The sequence below is a fragment of the Hydra vulgaris genome, chromosome 11, assembly GCF_038396675.1.
Source record: "Hydra vulgaris chromosome 11, alternate assembly HydraT2T_AEP".
In the NCBI taxonomy this organism is placed as follows: domain Eukaryota; kingdom Metazoa; phylum Cnidaria; class Hydrozoa; order Anthoathecata; family Hydridae; genus Hydra; species Hydra vulgaris.
In genome coordinates this window covers 4188115-4214596 of record NC_088930.1, presented here as the reverse complement: position 1 = coordinate 4214596, position 26482 = coordinate 4188115, and the positions used below count along the sequence as shown (strand labels likewise).

Genomic DNA, 26482 nt, shown 5'->3' with positions numbered 1-26482 from the left:
TGTAAAACAATAGTTAGCATATTTATTTCTTATACGCTCATGGTCAATGGTCACGCTCATGGTCAATTTTATATAAAACAAACATTTATTAAAACTAATTCATTAAAAAGTTATTTCTTAGTTTTTATTGTTCATTAATCAATTTGCTTCAATTTTACTCTAGTATATATAAAATATTATAATTGTATTAAATAATTTTAAACCTAAATAAAAAAAATTACGAATTGAATAAGGATTTTAAATAAATAAAAACAACTTACCTAGTATCAAGAAGTCAGAGCTAGAAAGAGTCACATAACCTTCACTATATGGTGTTCTCATCTCTGTATATCTCAGCTGAGGAAGCTCTATCCCAGCTTCCAATTCTTCTAACAACGATAGACAAACCTGAAAAGTTAATTCGAATTAAAATCAACATTTCAAAAAAAAAAAAAAAAGTGAGCAGAATATATAATCACCATGCAGAGTTTATTCAAACTTAAATAAGCATATATATAAGGGTAGAGTATAAAACATGAAAGTTATCTAATAAAATACAACAATAAATTTTCTAGTTCCTTTTGATATACAACTTTAGAAAATAATTAAAAAACAACTACTATTACAGTCTTAAACGACTGAGTCTTAGAGGCCTCATAATATCAAACTTTCAGTTTTTGTACATACGGTGAAGAGCAAGACCATATATAAATATTGTTTTTTTAAATCACAATAGTTTGCCTTTTAAAATCATAACTGATTTTTTAAAATCATAACTGATGAAATTATAAATATATAAAAAAAAAAAACAATTATTTTATTGATATATATATTTTTTATAAAGCATTATAATTTATAACATTACACTATTATTTTGATATGATAAGAAAAATCTTTGACAGAATTTGAGTTATACAACTAAAAAATTTTTTAGCTGTATAAATCAGTGTTGTAGCAATAAAAACATTATAGCTTTATCACATTTGTTATCTAGATCCATATATCATCCTTTATTCATACTTCATCCACATAAAGTTATCCTCGCCTTTTCTAATCTAAAAAACTGAACTAAAAGAGACATGGGTAAAAATTATTTTTACTACTTAAGACAGATTCAAGATAGTATATCAAAGTGAACTTTAATGTTGACATAAGCTTTCAGCTAAAAATCTTTATATTTGAGATACTTAAACCATAGTCAGGCTAAAACCCTGAATAAAAACTCTACCAGACTGTTGGATAATAAACAATGGTCAGCAAAACTCAACAAAAGTAGAATAAAGTCATTTTGCTAATAATAATAATAAAAAAATAACTACCTTATTATTAGACTTTTATAATATAATTATCTAAAGTTACCTTAGAAGCTTTAATAAGAAACTTATTTAGGCGAACAGAATCTGTTGATATCATAGAATTTCCAGAATCAAACTGTTTCACACCTTCAACTAAAATTAAAATCCATTCACTCTATAAATAGTAAATTCACTCTTTAAATAGTATTTGAAAAAGTTTTAGCAAAACAATATGAAAAACAAAAAGTTAATAAAAATTAATAACAGTTAATAAAAAAAATCTTACTTCCACAAGCTTTGAGATCATGAGAGTGTTGACACCATCTTGTTTCAAATTCAATGTCATCAGTTTGAACTTCTTGTGTAGCATCATCATCATTTGTTTGTGTATATATCTAGTAATTAAAAAACAAAGTAAAAAAGTAAGTAAAAACTACTTTTGTTGTCTTTAAATATAAAATTTTAATTAAATTTCAAATAAAATAATTTTGATAAAAATCAAATCAAACTGCCATTTCGACAAAATATAATTTCATGATACAACAATGGATTCTTTAAAGAAAGTCAGCACATTTCAATTGCTTAGAAAAATTAACCATGTTTGAAATTGCTTAAGGATCACAGAAGTTTTAGTATGTATCAGGGTTGCCACCGTTATTTAAGAACAAAATTCCCTGATTTTTTCTCTTAAATTTTGCTTTTTTCTCCCTGATTTTTCGCTAAAATTTTGCTTTTTTCTACCTGAATTTTCCTGATTTTTACCCTTAAATTTTGCTTATTTCCCCCTAATATTTCCAGCATTCAAACACCCAAACTTAACATTAAAACTTCTCCATTGACCCCAGAGCATTTTTAACTCTAAAAAAATAGATATTATAATCTCTCAATGAGTAATGAACCAATCTATTTGTTTGAAAATTAAAATACATAATCAAATACTTCAATCAACACATAAAATTATTCTTTAAAAAAAATGTAAACACAATGTGATTAATTTTCTTTAAAAATGTTAAACATTAACCCTGGTACGCTGGAAAAGGAAAATTTTTATTGAAAGCATTTCAAAACATTAAAGAAAAATTAAAAAAAATTCTCTGATTTTCCTTGACTTTTTCCTAAATCAACTATTTCCCCATGATTTTCCCTGATTGTATCTAAACTTCCCTGAATTTCCCTGATTTCCCTTATTTGGTGGCAACCGTGATGTATGTAAGTTAAGCTAGTCTACAAAAGTTTTTATAGATTATATCTCATTCAAGTTGAAAACGAGACAAAAATGCTTAACTTTCTTGATTGAACCATTATAAATAACATAATAGAAAAATAGAATTAAACTGCATCATGATCCGAATATTTAATTCTATTTTTAAAGGATTTCTCCACAGAGATTACTTCATTTGCAAAATGAAATAAAATTTTTTAACTGACATGTTTATTGAAAATAGGTACGATGAAAAGCTATTGAGGAATATTACACACCAATTTCATCAAAAAAGACAAAATAAAAGTACAATTCTATCAGAATGCAATAATCTTCCTGTAGTGTCTTTACCATGGGTACCAGGCTTTTCACCAAAACTTCGAAAAAAATATTCCAAAAAGCAGGATACAGAGCAGTATTTAAATTAAAACCAAATTTAAGATCTTGATTAACATCAAAAAATAAATCAAAACTACCTTGTAACAGCCAGCCTGGAACCTATATAATAAAATGTAACTGTTCCAAAGTTTTTATAGTTGAAACAAAAATGCAGGTAAATGCGCGGATGCATCAACATCAGAGGAGCATTAACAAAAAGAAACCTAACCAATCTGCATTAGCATTTCAAAAGCCTATTGCAAAGAAGATATTATTTTGGAAGAAACAAGAGCATTAAAGGCAGAAAATAAAAAATTTGAAAGAAAAATTAGGGAAGCAGTAGAAATACAAAATAAAATGTGCTTTGAACGAAATGGTGGGATTAATCTTGATGAAAGCCAATATGTCACAACTATGTTTTGAATGCCATTTTTTAAATTTAAAAACAAAAAAAGCCATTCAACTGCTGATGTCAATAGTAACAATTTTATATAAACTATAATGGTTAAATATTATTGTAATATTTTACAAGCTAATGATGCTGGTATCCATAAACCAGTGAAAATTTCTTATATAACAAAATTATTAGTTTTGAGAGAAACTGTATTTGATATTTTAAAATAATAGATATATATATATATATATATATATATATATATATAAATATATATATATATATAAATATATATATATATATAAATATATATACACACACACACACACACACACACACACACACACACACACACACACACACACACACACACACACATATATATATAAAGATAATTGACAAAAAAAAAGTAACTCACTTGTTTTGCATCTGATTGACCAAACTTCTTCATGTAAAGCTCATATTCTGTCAACGAAGCCATTTCAAACAAATCAAATTCACGAACATCAAGTTGAATAAGCTTTAATAAAACCTAGATGAAAATTTAAATGAAGTTTTAAAAAAACATAAAAATATAGAAGATTTGGCATATTTTAACAGCTGCTTACCTCTGCCCTTTGTTTAGTTTTTTCAGACTTTTTACTAGTAATTTGTTTCTGATTTGCAGCTGTAAAATTCATTTTACCAGAAACCTTGGTAACTTGTGGTTGATTTGCAGCATTAAAATTCATCTTACCAGTATCCTTTATAATTTGTGGTTGATCTTTTATAACTAAAAAATAAAATTTAAATTAATGTCAAAATTATTAGGTGTAAAAGTACTTTGACAAATTCAGAGTTTTTTGGTCAGCAACACAGCGTGTGCTACAAGTAAATTTAACTGATTATAAATTTCTTCTTTTTTTCCTTTTATATGTTAAATATCATTTTTTATTGTTATTCAAAAAAAAACACAAGATAATTAGAAAGTTTGACAAACGCATATCTAAAAGACAGTGGTCACCTACACAATGCATTTATAAAACTTTTAAAATATAATAATGATTAAGTCAAAAAAAAAAAAAGTTTTTTAAAAACCATGAAGTTATCTACGCAACTATCAGCTACGCAACTATCAGCTACACAACTATCAGCTACACAACAATCAGCTATCTACGCAACATGCAAATTTTTATTATAATTAAGATTAAAACATAAAAAAAATTTCAGACTATATTTATAGCTATTATTTAGAAATGATAAAAATTGTTTCTACTTTCTTGTTTATAAAGGTCATTTTTAAGATACCTGGTCACTTCTAAATATCTAGACGCTAAATGTAAATTTATAAGTATTTATTCCTTTGATATCATGCAATTTTTGGCGAAAACTGCTCACCAGCATCGCTTCCATCTAAAACTTGAAAGTAATGGCATTTACACAATTCTTTTATTTTTTTTGTTTTCTTAAAAAAGATGCTCAAACCAAGAGAGTTGTTTATTTGTAGCATTTCTTTATCATTCAGTAATATAACATTAATTTTTAAACTGTTTGTAACAATTGCCATGTCGCTAGTGCAAGAAATTATATATTTTTCTATTAAAACATTTTTTCTGGCAACACATTTTACAGTGGCTCCAATTCCATATGCAACTCCTTTTCCATGCATTGCAGCAAAAAAAATGCCAGTGCATTTTAATTGTATGCTTTTCTTCTAAAATTTTCATTGATGCTAAAACATACTAATTTTTTGAGATATTGTGCTGTCATTGAAAATATGAACTTCTGTAATATCGTCTGATAGAAGCTCGATAATTCTATTTATGTTTGGAACAACAGATAATTTTATATGGTTGCTTGAATGAGAAACTAGCGCAAAAGATATAATTTGACAATGCCAAACTGCACATGTAAAAATAGAAATCTGATTTTGACCAAAATAAGCTGCTCGCGTTTTGTTTTGGTAAAAACAAGTATAGTTTTCTGCCCAGTCACTTGAATAACAGCCTTTTTTGAGTCTTTTTGAATCACTGGTTCTATAATTAATTTAAATACTGATGAGTGACTGGTTTTGACATTACTAAGAATAATAAACTAATAAGTGATAACAAAATTGCAATTGTTCCTTTTTTGTTAACCTTTTCTACTTTAATATACAATTTTGCTTGAGGTTTTTGCCACTGATTCCACGAAATGTCCAACTCAAATTGTTTGAACAGAAGTTATAGTTTATCAAAAAGACTATAAACGGTACATTTCTTGCAAACAATATTGAAACATTGTTTTGTTGGTTTTTCACAAATAAAATTTAGAATCATAAAGTTTCTCGTTTTAATTGTAGAAAATACATCTGAACACCGCAAAAGTGAGTCAAGAGGATAACCAATATTTTTAAGTAACATGCAAACACATACGATTTGAGAAATTGATGATACGATTTGAGAAATTGATGATACGCATCAATCACAAATTGGTCTTAACCGACAAAATTTTGACAGACCTAATTTAATACCTGTATGGTTTAGCTTAAACTCTTTGAAATCTTCTTTTAGTGTATATAATATGTCTTTCTCTCTGAGATTGTTTGTTGATTTTTGAATTGAGTAAGTTATTGGTTCATCAAGTAAACAACACAACAAAAGTTTCATTGAGTAAACAACACAACAGTTCCTTCTTCTGGACAGGACTTTTGGGAAGAGAGCAATTCAATTTTTTCATATACTTTCCTTTAACTCGCACATTTGCAAATGATGAGTGATTTGATTCTACAGATGAAGATACTTTCTTTCAGCTGCAATTTTTCGAAAATCTTTTTTCCACCTTTGTCTTTGAAGTCTAGAATTTTTTTTAGCTTTGTATTTCTTTTTGTCATAATTTCAACTCATGTAATTCCTTTGATTCAGTGCTTTTCTATTTTTTATCTTGACGGCTGTAATAAAAAAAGCAAACTACAAATAAATTTTAAATACAAATACATGTAAATTTTAAAATAATTTAAAAGCTCTATAATGTTTACACAATGCACACCTTTTTTGTTTCATTAGATGTGCAAGCAACTGGTTCTTGGAATGATTCCACATTTTTAAATTGACTATATAACTATGTTTTGAAGTTTCAAATAATTTCTCATTGAATATAAAATATTTTGAAGTCAAAAATATATTTGGCAGAAAATTTTATTGCATATAAAAAAAAAAAACAAAGTTTACAACATTTAACTATTTAGTTTTGCCAGTCAGCTATGCAACAGGCAGTCAGCTATGCAAGTTTAGTGGATTTTTTTGACTATTTGATACCAATTTTTTTTTATTTTAACAAAACTTTAAAATGGCCAATTAGTTTAATAATTAGTCAATTAGTAAATAATTGACAAGAATAAAAAAAAAAATTAAAATTGATTGAAAAAACTAACTTTTTTGACTAGCAGTCAGCTACTTAACGTGATTATTTAAAAAACTAATTTGCTTATATCGCGCAAAATATTTAAAAATTTAATGTTGATGCTTCAAATATTAAACCAGCTTTGCGGTCGACCCATTTAAAACTAATTGCTAAAATTTTGGATTGCTACAAGGTATTAAAAAAATAATGATAGTTAAGCAACTTTTCTAAAAAGAAAATTAAAAAAAACCCATATACTAATTGTAAGAAAAAAAAAATTCCTAATTGTGATTTTTTAAAGCGAGATTTATTTTATTAACCGGGTTTTTTAAATTTCTAAATAGTTATTTAAATTTTTTATTTATGTTTTTTTGGTTTTTCTTTAGTTAGTGGACCTTGGTTCAAAAGAAAAAAATATTATTTAAAAACTTCATTTTATACAAAATATTATCAACTTTAAAAAGTTTAATAAAAAAAAGAAAAGATTAATTATTAAACTAAATTAAAATACCAACTCTTTGATCACCTGTTAACTAAAAGTTAAGAAGTGATTTATCTAGTATTATCTAGATATTGTCTAGACAAACTTAATAAAAAACTCAACTTAATTGTGAGTAAGGGTAAGACGTGCTTCTAAACCATCGATAGGCGGCAACATACTGGATGGATAGCAACATAATGGATGGATGGCAACATACTGGATGGGTGGCAAAATACTGGATGGATAGCAATATACTGGATGGATAGCAACATACAGGATGGAAGGCAAAATACTGGATGGATAGCAATATACTAGATTGGTGACAACATATTAAATGGATGGCAACTTAGTGGATGAATTACAGCATATGGATCAATAGATTGTACTATAACAAATTAATATTCTTATCGCAATACTAATAATATAGCTTTAAATTGAAAAAACCTTTGGATTTTAGAAAAGTATATACTATTGTTGTTTATTTAATTTCTTTTCACAGTCTTGTTTTTTTTAAACAACATAATTAATAAAATCTAAAAAAAATGAAATAAAAAACAAAAATATTATTAACCTTCATGTCGAACTTGACTTGTCTCATTAACAGCTAAAATCTAAATGAAATAATCTTCCATTTCTATTTACTATTTTATTTATTTTTACTACTTACATCTTCTATTCACATCCACCATTCTATATAATCATTTTAATAAATTTTTATATTTATTATTAAAAAAAAAAAAATTATAAATTGTTATTATGATGGTAAAAAAACTGAATGCTGATATTTGAACTTTAACCAACAGTTTAAATATTAGTATATATATATATAAATGTGAAAACAGTTTAGATATTAATTTTAATTCTTACACTAAAGTTAACAGAGTGTTAATAATATCAATACTGTATAACTGTGTAATAGTGTACAAAAACCTCGTAAATAATATCAATACTGTATAACGTAAATTATATCAATACTGTATAACTGTGTAATAGTGTACGAAAACCTCGTAAATTATATCAATACTGTATAACTGTGTAATAGTGTACGAAAACCTCGTAAATTATATCAATACTGTATAACTGTGTAATAGTGTACAAAAACCTCGTAAATTATTTGCTATAAACTATAATAGTTTCAATCAAAAATATTTAAACATTTTAAAATATTGAATTTTGTAATGTAATACACTAATAGAAAAATAAGTTCTTTTTACATCCCATTATAAAACAGAAAAATTATTTGATCTAATTTCAAATATTCTATGCTAATTCTTTTATCACTCCATTTTATGTAAAAGCAACCTTTTCACCAACCCTTTTTTTTTCACCCCCTTTTTTCTTATCCATTGTAGTTTTCTTGGAAAATTAAATTAAACCCTAAAAAATATCTATATTAAAAATGTAAGTGGTTAACTTTCTACTTGAAAACTAGAAAACAAGGTATTTAAAACTTTTTAAATATCCTGAAGGGGTTAAAATAAAATGAGATTGTGTTAAGAGATCACTCCTCTAACTTTAAATGAGTTTAAAAAAATTAGATTGTGTTAAGAAATCACCCCTCTAGCTCTGAATAGGTTAAAAAAATGAGATTGTGAAATCACTGACTCCCCTAACTCTGAATGTGGTTCAAATAAAATGAGATTGTTGAGAGATAAAAGATTAACTAGTTATTTTCAGAAATATTTTCTTTGAAGATTAGGAAGATTAAATTTGACACTGAAATATTGAACAAGCACAAACGAATGCATTTCTGTAAACAATCCTAAATTTTTGTTGAATAAAATAAAAGCAAAAACTTTTATTTCTAAGGAGAAAATTTAAAAGTCATAACTAAAAGGTCTTAAGAAAAAAGTGTTTGATTGATCTTCTAGAATATTTCTGAAATATTAGATTGTTCAGAAGTTACGAGAACTTTCAAGAGTATTCGAGAACTTTCAAGAAAATTTTTCTTTCAAGAAAAACTTTTTTTAAATGTGCTGTGTAGAATTGCAGAACTGCTGTGTAGAAATTAACTACGCATTTAGAATTTCAATGATTTAGATAAATGTAGTTCATTTTAAGAAGTTGCAAGTGACAAACTTTCCATATATATTAATGTACTTTATGAAAATGTGTTAATATCATACCTTGTGTTAAGAGATGTATGAAATTTCTTGCATTCAAATTGATATAACTCGTAATATTTGTTATACAGTTTATACAAGAGAATCTTTTAGAGTGCCTTTTTACTGACTTTGTTTCTTGACAGAATGAACAAAAATGTGAAATATTTCTTGTTTGATCTCAGTGGTGTTCACTGGATTTTTAGATGTTTGTGTTTTGACACTTACAGGCATTGTGCAAACCCCTAACTTTAGTATGTTTATGCTTATATCAAAAAAGAATGTTTTGCAAATAATTGGGGTGGTTGGAGCTTGGGAACAAATAAACCCTAATTTTTGGGCCCACCCAGCCCTTAACGTGGGAGCAAGTAGTTTATAAAATATTTTCTCTACTATTTTTATCTTAATTCATATTCATCAACGAATTTCAAGTTTCATGCACTAATCTATTAGTGTTCAGTTTTTATGACCTTGCAATGTTTACAGCCCCCTCAAATTGAGGGGGTTAAAACTTTATATGATTATAGTTTTTGAAAAAAGAGATTATTGCATGAAATTTGAAATTTGTTGATGAATATAAATTTAGATAAGAAAAGAGTAAAGAAAATATTTTATAAACTCATTGCTCCCACATCAAGGGCTGGGTGGGTCCAAAAATTAGAGTTTTTTTATTCCCAAGCTCCAATCACCCTAATTCTTTGCAAAACATTACTTCTTGATATAAGCATAAACATACGAAAGTTTGGAGTTTGCACAATTGCCTGTAAATGTCAAAACTCAAACATCTAAAAATCCAGTGTTCACCACTGTATCTCAACAAAAATTAACTTTGTTTGTGCTGTAGTCATTAAATCAAAATTTGTTTTAAGATGTAAGCAAAATAAAACACTGAATCTAAGGACAAAAATTGTGTTATGTAGTCTAACTGACTGTAATTACATATTATATGTTAATTATTCCTATTTTTATGATTATTATTCCTATTTTTAGTTAAAAATTAAATTTTCATTTTACTAGAAACAATTATCATTTCTAACTAAAGGTTGAAACTTTATCAAGTTTACCAACATCAAAAAGTTAAAAAAAAAAACACTTAAAAGAACAATGATAACAAAATTAACAACCTTGCTTTTCATTTTTGTCCGCTCATTTTCTGCAATTATTGCTTTTGATATCTTAAAGACAGTATTATTTGAAAACGCATTTATTTATTTTATAACATAGTTTATCAATATATTGTATATACAAGTAATTAAAATTAAAAAAATTTCTTACCTCATCAATATCATTTTGATCCTATAAATTCGAAACAAAAATTTTAGTTAAAACAAAATAAAATGATAAAAACAGTAAATAAAAATAATATCAAGTTTTTTTGTATGTATATATGAACCGTTTATTTTGAAAGTGGTGTAAGTCCATTTTTAAAAAAAAGTTAGAAATCACATAACTTACATTTAACTTAGTGTGCACTTTTTATTTATAAACAATTTACAGTTAGTATTTAAACATATCCATATGCTTTGATCAATTTAAAATTTGTTAATAAATGAAATTGCATAACAATTGATTATGAAAATGGTGTAAGTCCATTTTCTTTAGAATTACTCATTAAGCACTTATAAAAAGTTTATCCGTCAAATTACGCAAAAGCGTAATTTGACAGATAGGATGGAATGAAAAAACCTTTAGCCACAGAAGTGCTTAATATTGCATGTTCTAACATGCCCCGAGAATTTGCGAGAAATTGCAAATCAGCAAAATGTTTGTCTGAAATGCATTGTTATAAGTATTAGTTTGGCAGTATCAAAGTGTAGTTCCGATATTTAAAATTAATATATTTTTTACAATTATTTACTTTATTATTCTATAAAAAATGGATAATTTCATGTTAACATCAGATTGTGGTACAGGTAAGAAGTAATAATAAATCATTATTAAAAAACCATTATAAAAAATTTGAAAATAAAAATTGTAACTGTTTGAAAAAATGTGTAGAACGTATAAATGAAGCAGAACGTAAAATAATTTTTCAACAATTTTGGAATATGAGCGACTTTGACAAACAAAACTTATTTCTCTATGAAAGTGTTCATAGTTATCCTGTAAAAAGAAGGAGGCCAAAAAATTATGCAGGAACTTTGAGGACTAATGTGTATAAATTTCACTTGAGCACTCCTCATGAAAACATTTTAGTATGTAAGAAATTTTTTATAAATACTTTTAATATATCTATGGGACAGATTGATCGCATCTTAAAAGCAAAAGATATTCCAAAAGACATGCGTGGGAGAATGGATGGTTCTTGCAAGAGAACTAGTGAACTCGCGATAATATTTGTTAGAGAACACATAAAAAGTTTTCCGGCTTTTGAGAGTCATTACACTTGATCCCCAAATCCAGAACGAAAGTATTTGAACCCTGAATCGAACATAAACAAAATGTTTAATTTATACTTAGAAAAATGTGCAGAAATTAATGAAATTGCAGTTAATAAATGGACATACAGGAAAATTTTTAAAAGAGATTTTAAGTTATATTTCCATCAACCACACAAAGACACATGTGAAAGATGTGATTTCTTTAACATGAAAATTTAGACAACAAACAGTGACAAAAAAAAGGCAACTCTTGTACAAAGAAATGATGTTCACTTAAAAAATGCCGAATTAGGAAGAAAAGCTTTACAAGAAGATAAAATTCTAGCAACAGAAAATCCAGAAAGGTATTTTGTCTTTTCTTTCGATTTACAAAAAGCCTTACCATATCCAAAATTATCTGTTTTGATCGCATATTATAAGCGGAATATGTATGTTTTAAATGAGGGATTCTATAATTTTCACGACAGTATAGTTTTTATGTATGTGTGGGACGAAATTACTGCTTCTAGGGGATCGCAGGAAATTGCATCTTGTTGCCTGAGATATTTACAAAATGTAACGACCCAAAATCATGTTATAGCTTACAGTGATATGTGCACTGGGCAAAATTGAAATATTCAAATGGCATTGATGTGGTTAAGAGTTGTTCAGTCCTCGGAAAATAACATTGAAATCATTGACCATAAATTTTTGCTTTCTGGGCATTCGTATTTACCAAACAATGCAGATTTTGGTGTTATAGAAATGGTATTACGAAAAAAGAATTTCTTGTACAATCCTGTGGATTATTATGAGATTATAAAACAATGTCGACGAAATAATAAGTTTAATTTGTGCAAAATGAAACGTGAGAATTTTATTTCAACAAAATATCTAGAAAATGCAATTCAAAAAAGAAAAAAAAAATACTGAAGGAGAAAGGGTAAAATATGGCTGAAAATATGTTGGCTGAGGTTTTGTAAAAGTGCACTATATACTATTTCATATAAAACATCGATAGAGGATACGAAATTTAGGACTTTAGACTTATCACCAACCATTCGAGGGAGACCACCAAAATCTGAAAGAATCGCGCTAAAGTCTTTGTATATAAATGCCAGACCCATTACACATAAAAAAATATAAGGATATGATGCAGTTATTGCCTTACATACCTCCTGTGCATCATAAATATTTCAAAACACTTCCATATAATGAGCCTACATAAAAACCAGTAACTAATGTTAAGCTCATTTAATGTCGAGAATTAAAAAGACACTATTTTATTTCTTGTTATTATTTTTTTTATAAAGAAAAGCAGAACAAAACAATTAAAATTAATTTTTCACAAAGTGAAAATTAATTTTTGATTATTGAAATTTATTGATTTTTACAATTCAATAATTATGAAAGTGGTGTAAGTTCATTTACGACCCTGAAAGAATATTTTATTTTAGTTAAATTCACATGCAAGTCATTTATGTAATCAAAATACACATTTCTAAATTCATAGAGACATTGCTAAACTTAGTACAATTTATGCATATTTTTTAATCGACTAAAATGCTAATTTTTAAATTTCTCGAAAGCAGAAAAAATGGACTTACATCACTTTCAAAATAAAAAGTCCATATATAAATAATAATTTATTATTTTATATATACGCACACAGATATATATTTTTAATTCTGACTCACTTCCAACAAGACTGCAAACAACCACTATTAAGTTGGAAGCTACTAGAAAACACAGTATAGAGTTAAAGAGCAAGGAAACAGTTGACTAAAGACTTGAAAAGTTGTAGGTTGTATGTGTTAGGAAAATATAAAGATGGGAGAGAGTTCCAAAGGGTTGAAGAGCAGGGAAAAAACTAGATGAATAAAAGTTTTCAGAGCATGCAGAGAAAAATACAGTAAAAGAATGCCACATTACTGAATGATAAGTTAACCAAGAATGAGTTTTGGTTGATGGGATTAGAAATGATAGCTCTATTGAGCAGGGACCATGATTTAGAGTTTGTAGTAAAGAGATGCAACTTTACGACAACAGGAGAGAGACTAAAGCTTAGCAGATAAAGCAGGTCAAGCTATGTTTATGATGCATTTTTTAACCTTGTCTAAAAGAGAAAGAGTATCATTAGAATAACCAGCCCAAATATGACTAAAATATTCCATACAGGGACAAATAAGAGATTTGTAGAGGTATCTTACAAGGCATATACATATTATATATATATATATATATATATATATATATATATATATATATATATATATATATATATATATATATTATATATATATATACATATATAAATTACATATATATATATTATATATACATATATATATTATATATATATATACATATATATATTATATATATACATATATATATTATATATATATATATACATATATATATATTATATATATACATATATATATTATATATACATATATATATTATATATATACATATAAATAAATATATATATATATATATATATATATATGTATGTATATATATTATATATACAGTATGCAAAAAAAGTAATCGTACACTTAAAAACAATGATGTTATTTGTGTCCTATTTTTCTATCCAAAATATACCACAAATTTTATATTGAATTCAAGTCCTTTGAGATGACCATTCCAAAACATTGATGTTATTTATGTCAAAGTATACTTTCATTTTCTTAGCGGTATGTTTTGGATTGTTATCCTGCTGGAGGATAAAATCGCATCCCATTCTCAATTTTTAAGTATATGGTTGCAAGTTAGCTTTGAGAATTTCACAATACATTGAAGCATCCATTTTGTCATCAATAAATGTAAATTTTCCCACTCCTTTTCAACTCATACTACCCCAAACCATCACATTTCCTCCTCCATGCATTACACTACCTCGCAAACAACACAATTTACAAACTTTTCCTTTTTTTCGCCACACTTTTTGGACTCCAACCGATGAGACGAGATTGTATTTTGACTCATCTGACCACAAAATTTTTTCCCAATATAATATCAGCATTTTTAAGTACTTTGATGCAAATTCCAATTGACGTTTCATTTGTTTAGAAGTTAAAAAAGGTTTATTTCCAAGCACTCTACATCTATATCCTTGTTCTCTTATACAATTTCTGATTGTTTGTGGAGTCACTGTGATGTTAAGATCTTCTTGAATTTTTAAAGCTAATTTAGCTGCCAAAACAAATCTATTTTTCTTCACATTAATGATGTCATTAACGATATTTCGATCAATTGCACTAGTGGTCTTGTGTTTTCGTTCTCTACCAGCCACACTGGCGACAGTTCCAATCAGATTATGCTTCTTAACAATTGAGAAAATGAAGTTATGCTTTGACACAAATAACATCATTGTTTTGGAATGGTCATCTCAAACTCCAAACTTGAACCGAATAGAAAATTGGTGGTATTTTTAGGACAGAAAAATTGGCGACCGAGCATTAAGAAGCAAAGACAGCTTGAAAGAAGCTATAATGAGGGCATGGGATAATATAACAACAAAAGACCCAAAATTTGATCAACTTAATGCCAAATCATCTAGATGAGGCCATCAAGGCTAAAGAAGGTCCCACTCGATTCTAATTTCCATGGATTTTAATCAATTTGACATTATTTTTGAACTGTACGATTATTTTTTTTGCAGCCAATTGTATGCATCATTAGATCAATTGTGTAAAATTCAATGGGTTTGAAAAGCAATTAATTGACCAATACACAAATAAATTCTTAAAACAATACTTAATAAGATATCTAAAAAAAAAATTCAAATATTTTATCGGCGAACTCATTTTTTTGATGCAATCTTTAAAATTATGATTTTTTTTTTAATTGTATGATTCTATTTTTTGCATACTGTATATATACATTTATATATTTTTATATATATACACAACCCTCTGAATTAGGAAAGATGTGGTCGGCAATAATTTGCCGACCTCAATCTTTTAGAGGTCAGCATCAGCTTGGCAAAAATTATTTGATACAAAGGCCTTAACATAAAACATAGAAATGTGATCGGCAATTTTTTGCCGACCTCAAACACTTTCAGGTCAGCAGTTAGGTCGGCATTGCTGAATGCCGACCCTAATGTATATGTATATATACAATTAGAATGCATAAGGACTGTGACTTCACACTGATATAGCATGCTGCTAGGGGCTTCAGTACAGATGCAGGTAATAAGATAGTTGATGTATTATCATATAACCTGCATCTGAAAGAAGTGTCGCTATATTGGCTGAGGGTTTGGTATAGGGCAGCAATTTTTTCTTTCATTATTCTTCTTTTTTTTTTTGCTTCCACACCTTTATAAGTCAGTTTACACAGATGAATTATGGCTTGTGGGAATATACAATTTTTTTTTTAATCAGCAAAAATTAAAATGTTTTTTAGGTTGAGTCGTATCTTACTTACATAAACAAAAATAAAAAACATCTTGTGCATTTAAAATATCACTTTAATAAGTATTACGCAATGATAAAAAAAAAGCAAAAAAATGTTTATTCATTCTTACAATTTTGTGAATGTCATAAAAAAGTTCATAACTAAAGATTTTTTAAAAATTTTTTCACATAATTTCTTACTATATAAACTTGATAAGTTCAAATGACCAGTGTAAAAATTTCATTAAAAAACATCTTAAAAAAACTGTAAAAAAGAATAACAATAAGGAACTAAAGAGCTTTAGTAGTTTTTAAAAAGCTTTTAAAAAATAAAATATATTTCTTAATACACAATATTTTTATAGTTGGTTTTTAATTTATAATCTAAAATATGACTTAATCAAAGTGAAAATAATAGTTACACACTTAGTTAAAAATTAGATTTTTTTAAAACAATAATAAAAAATTGTTTGTTTTAATTTGAATTATATAACACAAATACAATTTTAAAAGTATCGAACTCACGCAAATTTTAATTACAAAAGTATTTTCTTATAATTACTTGCTTTCTTGCTTGGAATTATTTCAGTGCAATTTTAAAACTTTTCTAATTAGAAAAAAATGTTTCTCAATGAAGAAGAATAATGAAGGAACTTTTCAAATATGAAAATAAGAAGAAACGCGACACAAAATAATATTTATAAAATAAAAAAACAATCTAATACTTTCTAATAAATTTTTAAACTTTACTCTAGATAAACTCTATTAAAGTTAATTTCAAATAAAAACTGAGAGTTTAACAAACTTGGTCAAATGAAATATTGTTTTTAACAATTTTTCTAGTAAACTTTATGATGCTTGAATAAAAAAAAATCAGAAAAACAGCGGTTGTGACAATAGTTTTTCTAATGTATTTATAATACAAAACATTACAGCTTAAAAAACTATTACTAAAACGTAATTGATTTTTATTTATCCATGAGCTTTTTTATCTTAATATCAAAAAAGCCCACGAAAAAAGTTGTTGCCTGCCATATCCATTTTAGACGAGCCATTTGCCACTCTCACACTCATTTATTTCTGTCATGCCTGTATATGTATATATATATATGTATGTATGTATGTATGTATGTATGTATGTATGTATGTATGTATGTATGTATGTATGTATGTATGTATGTATGTATGTATGTATGTATGTATGTATGTATATATCTATATACATACATACATACATACATACATACATACATACATACATACATACATACATACATACATACATACATACATATATATATATATATATATATATGCATACATATATAAATATATATATATATATATATATATATATATATATATATATATACATGTATATATATATATATATATATATATATATATATATATATATATATATATATATATATATATATACATGTATATATGGGCAATTCTGCGAGAGTGGCGGTCTTAACATTTGACACTCTTTAAGCCATTAAAAATGAACCTAAAATGGAAATGACTTGAAACTTTTCAGAAATGTGAAATACTACCATATAATTTAGTATGTAAAAATTACAGCATTAAAGTCTTAAACTTTTTTCAAAAACTAACACTCATAGCATGTCGGTCGTAACACTTACTTTTTACCACGTCTGAACAAAACAACTTTGTCAGACTTAATGCAGCAAACAACACGGTAAAAAAAAATCATTTGGTGTGTATTTAGCACATATTGATGTTATTATGTGCTGAGTTTTATAGTTTCTACTTGAAGTTTTACAAGAACTTTTATGTTTTTATTGTTGTGACAATCATAATTGTGACAATTTTAATGAAAAATCCAATGCTTAAGAGCCATTTTTTCTAAGAATCAGGCAAATTCCTGAAACTGTGGAAGTGACCTCCTCCAAATTGCTTGAATTTTTTATATATTGATCAGAATATAGAGAAAACCTGTTGGGGAAAAAAAAAAATTTTCATAAATGTTTCGTTCACTCGGAATCTGGGCTTAAATTTTTGAGATTTTTTTAAAAATTTTTAGAAATTTAGTTTTTGCCACCTTTGAACCCATTTTTTTGGCAAGGCAAAAAGTTGCACATAGCTTTTGTAGTTAATATCAGACGAAACCCAAAAGCTCTCTCCAAAAAATATAAAAAAGTTGCGTGACACTGTGCGGTTGGCTAATTATCATAGTTCAAAAGTACAAAATCAATCACTTTTGTCAATTTTTAATCGGAGTTAATTCTAGCGGCAAAGTGTTGCACACAATTTTTCTTTTAGGATTTGAAATTATCAAAGGTATTGAGTCTAAAAATGCAAAGAAAGTTATGTGATACCTAAGACCTATTAATATATTAAGGCTTGAAATTGGAAAAAAATGTTTTAGTATACTTACAAAATGAACCATTACGGCAGAGGCGCTTAGTTTTGTAAAAATGTAAACATATCCAACTGTCAATACAAAAAGGTCCTAACATAATAATAAAAAAAAATTCGTGTGACTTTGTCACACGCATGATATAACATGAATTAAAAACTGAACAAAAATCTAACATCAAGATAACTATATTGCTAATTAAATAAAACATAAATCAAACATTTAAATGTTTTTCCATTTAAAAATTAGTTTTTCATTTATTAATAGAGTCATTTACACACATTATCCATCACATCACACATAATTTCTACTCTGCTGCAGTAAGTTTCTCTAAGAATAATGATATGACTGTATTATAGTCTTCTTCGGATAATGAATAATCGCCACAACCACTGATTAGAAAAGGAGCATTTACTAAACAGATAATTTTATCAGTTTGGTTATTTATCTCCTCGGTAGTAACTGGCCAGCGAAAAGTATTCTTCTCTTGCCCGTTAATCATACAATTAACTCTGATCCCAGTTATAGATACCTAAAAGTATTAGCGCAACATTTAAAATGATATAATAAAGAGTTTATGATTTGTTTAATTTTGCTTACATTCAATAAAACTTGTAAAGTCTTATATAATGTCATTCTGAAATTATTTTTACATTTTATTTATATTCCTTTTATTTTAGAGCACTGTTTTGTAAAGCAAAATAAAAACTTGAAACTAATATATACTTTAAATAATATTACCTCCAAAATATATCCAATATTCCATTGTTTTTCATATGCAACAGCAACCCAATCATTCACTTTCCATACAAGACAAATTTCTTTTGCAAGATTGGCGATGTCTTCCTCATATTTATTATCATCTTCATTGTCTCCTGTCAGATTAAAGTCATCATTTTCGCCATAAACTTCTTTGTTATCGTTAACCTGACTATTTTCATTATTTTCTGTTGTCGGTTCTACCAGCTTACCTTTTCTTTTCAGGTTACTAAATCTATAACAATATCAATTGTACATATTTTTAAACATATGTAAACAAACACACAAAATTATAACTTTCACCTAAATTTTAATTTCATATTTGTAAAAGAACTATTTAACAGTCAGAAACATAATCTAATTTGCAAAAGTTTTGATAGCAACAATGCCTACCTTGAAAATAAAGATCTTATCTGTTGGCTAGTTACATATTGATCAGGCGGAAGTTCTCTCCTCAGCTGCATGTGAACCTGCTCAGGGCTCATTTTATTACCTGATTCTTCTCCACGAGTAAAGTATTTATACAACAGTTCTTTCTGCTGATTTGAAAATCTAAAAGAACTTCGAACTGGTAATGCCCAACCTTGCAATAGAAAAATGTTCATGCAATGTGGTTTGTCTTTTACGGAAGCACTGTTAGAGGATGAAGAAATTGGCATATTTAGTTGTGAAGTAATTTTCATCTTATGAACAAACGAGTTGCGAACTTTATCCAATGATGTTAATGATTTCGGAACTGTATGAAGACCGGATAGCATGTGTTCTTCTAACTCAGCATCGCTTTCAAATGATAAAGTACAATTCATTTCAGTGCAAAATCTTAATGAATATAATTGCCTGTCACTTCTTTTCTGTTTTTCCTTAAGTGACTTGTTACGCTTAATTGAATTATCTGTTTTGCTATATGGCAACAACAACTTAATCGAGGGTTGAATTTTAAGATTTCCATACTCTTGTTCAATTCCCTCACCGATATTGAAATAACGCCACATCTTCATACTTTTCTCACCAAACTCAAATGAGTGATAGTTGCTAATGTTCTTAATCTTTGGTCCAGTAACTACAGTTTTATCATTGCTAATTTGAGCAACTGCTACTTTTGCATCTTTAGCGCCAAAACTATAATGCATAGCCTTGTGTATATCTTCAGCAGTCAAAAGATTATTACCAGAGTCAACGTAACTCCTTAAAATTGTCTTTACAACTGCACTCTCCCTGTCACATTGATCTTTTCCACAACAGGGTTCATTATAATCATATCTCAGCAACTTTATATCTCTCTCTTTGCATACATTGTAGATTGCTTCAGCTGAAAGATTTCCCTGATAGCAGCCGGCATTATCAGATTTGGTAAACATTTTCTTGATATGCGGTTGATCAATTCTGAATTGGTCTAAAACTGCAGTGGCTAACGAAACAACATCACCTATTCCCTGATAATACCTATACATTGAAGTAAAGTAAACACGTTTGAATAACTTTCCTGCTATTTTTATGAAGAATATATCCACATGTAAACTGATTCCTTTCTTGCCAAAATACTCTCTTTGGCCCTCTCTGTATCGAACCGGAAGAATTTTTTGACAAAAATCTTTAAGCCAGAAAGCAGTTTCATCGTTTAATTGCTTAAAAGCTTCGATTTTTGCCTTTTTCTGTTGAGAATCTCTCATCAGGTGTTTTATGTAGTTGAATACATCCTTTACAGCAATTTCCAAATCATAAATAGAATCAGCATCGTCAGAATTTTGAATTGTTAGTTCTTTGATCATCTCGATAGCTTTGCACAAATCATAGCAATCGGCACATACCACTTCTGATATCTCTGTGTTGGATTGAAGATTTTTTTCAGATGGATCTGATAAGGCATGTTTTGAGCTATGAGAAGAAATGTTTGAGTCATTGACACTACAATTGGTTTGATAACTTGTTTTCAAATACCTTTTTCCTTTTTCAAGGGCAGCTTTGAGAGATTTAGAACTAAATCTTTGTGCCAATTTTTGTAATGTTTGAAAACCATCACATTTTTACTGTTAAGAAAATCTATAAGTATTTCCTCTTGTCCAGGAGCAACAGCTTCCGCAAATTTTTTCTTTAATAAGTTTTCTAGGCGAACATACCTGCGTTTTAACTTATCTTTAGTAGTATCTTCCAGATATTCAAACTTCCTTTTTAATCTAAATTTTATTGGACTTGCATTAAGAACCTCAGTTACACTCTCACGGCTTCTTAGAGATTCGTCCAAAATCTCCTGTGAAACATTAATTTCACCGGGATCAAATTCTTCATCTGGAGTAGCAGGTGTCATATATGTTTGTTCTTGTTGTGTTTGTGTTTCTGTACATAAATTGGTGTTTTCGTTGACTCTAGATAAAGCAGTTTCTTGCTTTAAATGGGTAAAACACAGCATTGCACCAACTGAAAATACTTGATTGTATCGCTTTGACATTGATATGACGACATGTATTGGTGACGCCCTTAAAGCGGGAGATTTTTTTTCCTTTTATATTTAGATGGTGAGGATGAAAGCATGTTTTTGGAGGACTCCATGCAATACCAAACGTGTACCGGTGAAAAGCACATATTTGTTCATCCTTTTCAAGATTTCTTTTAAGTCTATTTGCAATAAGTCCATTTTCTTCCCAAATATTATTATCGTTTAATCGCATGACCTAAAAACAATTTTTTAAACAATTATTAAATGTGTCATTTAAAGCATTGTTTATAATCTGACTCTTCACGAAAAATGTTTACAAGTTTGAAATACATTGTTGTTATTATTAAAATACAATATTGCAAGAATGTGATTAATTTAGTGATTATTTATTAAAAGAGTGAGGAATTAATTAAAAGAGCTATTTTTTTTTGTTTAAAGAACTTAGTCTCAAAATCTTATTGCAGAGAAGTTATAAAGTATGTAATTATAAAAATTATATTACAGTCTGCGTAAATTTAAAATACATAATTACCTTTAAGTTGATGAGGTGTTTCTTAACATCAACATCTCCCAGCTGATGAATGTAGAACATTTTGTTTATAATTTTATGTTTTTTGAATGATCCACAATTTCCTTTTGAAAAGCAACAACAGTTTTCATAAAAATATTTGTTTTGTTTCATACTCAACTAAAAACAAGTTCTATTTATGCAGTACCTATTTCTCAATAGCAATGATAAAATATCTACTCTATTTATGCAAAATTTCAAATCCTAAAAGAAAAATTGTGTGCAACACTTCGCCGCTAGAATTAACTCCGATTAAAAATTGACAAAACTGATTGATTTTGTACTTTTGAACTACGATAATTAGCCAACCGCACAGTGTCACGCAACTTTTTTATATTTTTTGGAGAGAGCTTTTGGGTTACGTCTGATATTAACTACAAAAGCTATGTGCAACTTTTTGCCTTGCCAAAAAAATGGGTTCAAAGGCGGCAAAAACTAAATTTCTAAAAATTTATAAAAAAATCTCAAAAATTTAAGCCCAGATTCCGAGTGAACGAAACATTTTTGAAAATTTTTTTTTTCCCCAACAGGTTTTTTCTATATTCTGATCAATATATAAAAAATTCAAGCAATTTGGAGGAGGTCACTTCCATTGACTGCCTGATTCTTACAAAAAATGACTCTTAAGAACAACAAATAAAACAATGCAATCAATGATGTAAGAAAAAAAGTATAAATGATTATTAAAAACCAAATTATGGATATACGATAGGATTTTTAAATAAGCGTCTAAACACATTTATACAACCCTTACAACTTTAAAACCATGCTAAGGTATAATAAAACAATTTTTTTAAATAACTTTTTCGCTTCAAAGTATTTTTAAACAGTTTAAAAAAAAAGTTATAGAGTTTAAAATGCTTTCATACCTTTTTTGCTTTTTTTTAATGTATGTATACACATATGTGAATATTTATACAGCCCTTGAATTAGAGTTGGCATTTAGCAATGCCAACTTATATGCCGATCTAGAAGGTTTAAGGTTGGCAAAAAATGGCAGACCTCATTTCTATGTTTTGTGGTAATCCTTTTATGTGAAATTTATTTACCGATCTGATGCCAACCTCTAACAATTTGAGGTCGGCAACATATATATATATATATATATATATATATATATATATATATATATATATATATATATATATATATATATATATATATATATATACATATATATATATATATATATATATATATATATGTGTATATGTGTATATGTGTATATGTGTATATGTGTATATGTGTGTATGTGTGTATGTGTATATGTGTATAAGTGTATATTTGTATATGTGTGTATATTTGTATATGTGTATATATATATATATATATATATATATATATATATATATATATATATATATATATATATATATATATATATATATGTATATATACACTTATATTTGTATATGTCCATAAACACATATGAGTACAATACCACTAAGAATGTTGTCAGACCCAAAAAGATGTGGCAATACTTAGTACAAAACTTCTTTAAAACATTTGTGTAAAAACTATTTAAAAAAATACTTACAGATTTAAGCAACATTTTTGAGTTATTTCCATTGTTTTTTATTGAATCATCAATATCTTCACTCTTTGCTTCATCGTCACTCTTATCTATATCATCACTATCATCTTCTTCAAAATCGTTATCATCATATTCATCAAACTCATCATCATCATAATTGTAATCATCAACGTTGTTTTCCTTTAAGGGAATAATTATTGATCTTTAATGTTAAATGTCAAATATGCATTCATTTAATATGAATACTAAATACTCATTGATATTTAAAAATATATACGTAATGACATTAACAGAATTCCATTAGCTACAATGTATTCAAAATAAGTTTGAAAAACTTAGTATAATAATTCTAATATTGTACCTCTACTGGAGTTTCTACTTCTTCTTTGTGTTTTGTTTTTTCTTTTAAATTTTTGTCGTCTTTATTTCTATGGTGATTATCATCACTATTAGATTTGTTACTAGACTGTACTATTGCGCTTTCACGTGATTTGTGATGTTTTTTTGAATTTCTTTGAGAGGGATCTTCTATTTTTACAGTTTCATGATTAATTTCCTTTTGTTTGGAGTCCCTGTGACTTTTTGCTTCATTTTTTTGTTTACGATGCTTTGCATCTTCTTTTTCATCTTGTTTTTTTCTATGACTTGTTTCATCAACAAGACTTCTTTGTAAAGATTTGTGGTCATTATCTTTAGTCCTGTGATCAGGTTTTGAATGGCTTCTTCTTTCACTTCCTGTTTTACTATCTGATTTTCTTGACTGACTAGAATCGGCACTATCTCTGCTTGATTTTTGTTTAGATGTTGAGGAAGTTGATGATTGATCTTTATCACTCTTTTTCTAAATATTAGGATATTAAATATCATTATAATTTTACTTTAGTTTAAAAGTGGCACCAAAAGCCACAATGCCACATTACAATAATACACAAGCCACAATGCCAATAATACACAAGCCACAATAAGCCACAATAAGCCACAATAGAATAAAGTTTTATTGAAAAAAGAACAGACTGGGTCTTATTGAAATAAGAATGGAAAAAAAAGAAAAACTTTAAAAAAAAACACTTGGAAACCACTTTGTTTTATGTTATATATTCCTAATGAAAGTATATATTCCTGCAACTTTACCAATGTTATATATAAATGATATAAAAAAAAGCTTTTTCACAAACAAATAACTTTTAATAAATATTAATTTTAATAATTTTATTAAATATTTATTTTGAAGAGATTATACTAAATATACTAGTAATAAAATCTTATGAAATATTGCATCATATGAAACTTGCCAAACACTAACTCAGTTCTATTTCTTGTTCATAAACAGTTAATTATATTAAACAGTTACTAGGTAATAAAAATTATTATTTCAAAGATAAAAAAAAAGCAACAACATTGAAAATGAATATTTTTTATAAACAATAAATCTTTATACTGAATTAAGTTTATTTAAACAACTGAGATATAAAAACTTGAATTTTCTTTATGAATATATAATTAAAAAAAACTACAATGATAGTAAAATATGTAACCTTTGAGGGTTCTTCTTTAGTACTTAACTTTTCTCTAGAAAAATTTAAAAAGAAATAATCATTCAAGATATAACACATATCACATGTTACATGTTAATCAAACTGATATTTAATAAACTAATTAAACAGAGATTTTTTTAAAACCGTCTCCTAATAAGGCTGCAAGTAACTACAAATTAAGTTGGGAGTTAAAGAATCAGAAAACATAACAATTGATAATTTGGCAAAACATAATAACTAATCAATAAGGTCAGAAAAAAAGAAAATAAAGAGCAAGAAAGCAATTAACAAGAAATTTAAAAAACAACAAGCTGTATGTGTCAAGAAAACACATGCAGCTTGTAACAAAATGTTCATGGCAAATTAACTAGATTAATACAACTTTTTTTTTGAAGGAACAGTAACAGTTTGTAGATGCGAATCATCCGAATGATAAATCATACAACATTGAATTTTGGTTGATGGAACAAGTGAAAATAGTTTGCTTGAACAGCAGCTATGTATTTGCATAAAATTGAAAGAGATGCAACCTAACAATGATGGAACAAGGGCACAAACCTAGCAGCTAGAGCAGGTTCAACAACATTTATAATGTGTAAATTTACAATTTATTTAACTAATCAAACTGGTATTTAATTAACAAACCAAATCGAGCCTAACACTCAATCAGTTGATGTATGTACACCTTGCTATTAATCAGTTGATGTATAAATATTTTGCTTTCAATCAGTTGATGTATGTTCACTCTGGTGTCAATCAGTTACAATCAGAGTGTACTCTCTGCTGTCAATCAGTTGCAATCAGAGTGTACACTCTGCTGTCAATCAATTGACATACACTCTGCTGTACTCAGCTCTAAATAATTTAGTCAATAAAACAAAAATTAAAAAGTAAAAAGCTTTGTTAGGATTTTTACAAATGTTATTTACCTAATTGTATAATGCTTTAAAATATATACTTATCTATAATATATAAAATATATACTTATCTTATATATAATATATACAAATCTGTTACTGTTACAACGAAACTTTTTATAACCTTGTTTTATCTTTAGAAGATCTGTGTTTTCTATCATCTTTATTCTAAAAATATACAAAATTATATATTAAGCATAATCATTATGTAATATGCATAAACATTGTGTAATACTATGTAAACTGGAATCATTTTATAAATTTGTAATCTTAATGTAATAAAAGAAATAGAGACGAAGCTATTTATTTATATATACAACTATGGTCAAAAGGTTTTGACCACCCAATATTTATAGTGAAAACAGCATTTGTACTGTGTGAATGTAT

The 26482-nt window shown here is 27.1% G+C and overlaps 2 protein-coding genes across 5 annotated transcripts in view; both read right to left on the bottom strand.

Annotated features, from left to right (window-relative positions):
- The window catches only part of LOC101234272 (cytoplasmic dynein 2 intermediate chain 1), a 104595-nt gene that overhangs the window by 40076 nt on the left and 38037 nt on the right, over positions 1-26482 (bottom strand). For 3 of the 4 annotated variants that reach the window (XR_010641740.1, XM_065809836.1, XM_065809837.1), the window contains 12 exons: positions 26220-26263; positions 25179-25212; positions 24005-24484; positions 23647-23823; positions 10466-10486; positions 10315-10365; positions 7660-7699; positions 3856-4019; positions 3666-3779; positions 1561-1669; positions 1339-1427; positions 261-387 (listed from right to left, as the gene is read on the bottom strand). Coding sequence is in view for 3 of the 4 variants with exons in the window: in XM_065809836.1 (XP_065665908.1) it covers positions 261-387; positions 1339-1427; positions 1561-1669; positions 3666-3779; positions 3856-4019; positions 7660-7699; positions 10315-10365; positions 10466-10486; positions 23647-23823; positions 24005-24484; positions 25179-25212; positions 26220-26263 (1450 nt within the window). In the remaining variant the exon portion in view is untranslated. The remainder of the gene's footprint in view (positions 1-260; positions 388-1338; positions 1428-1560; positions 1670-3665; positions 3780-3855; positions 4020-7659; positions 7700-10314; positions 10366-10465; positions 10487-23646; positions 23824-24004; positions 24485-25178; positions 25213-26219; positions 26264-26482) is intronic. The other variant, XM_065809838.1, reaches the window with a different exon arrangement.
- On the bottom strand, positions 18656-22133 carry LOC136087427 (uncharacterized). The gene is made up of 6 exons (XM_065810193.1): positions 22074-22133; positions 21673-21776; positions 21225-21581; positions 19501-21090; positions 19090-19342; positions 18656-18880 (listed from the first exon to the last, which is right to left on the bottom strand). The coding sequence occupies exons 1-6, from the start codon at positions 22131-22133 to the stop codon at positions 18656-18658; spliced, it is 2589 nt and encodes an 862-aa protein (XP_065666265.1).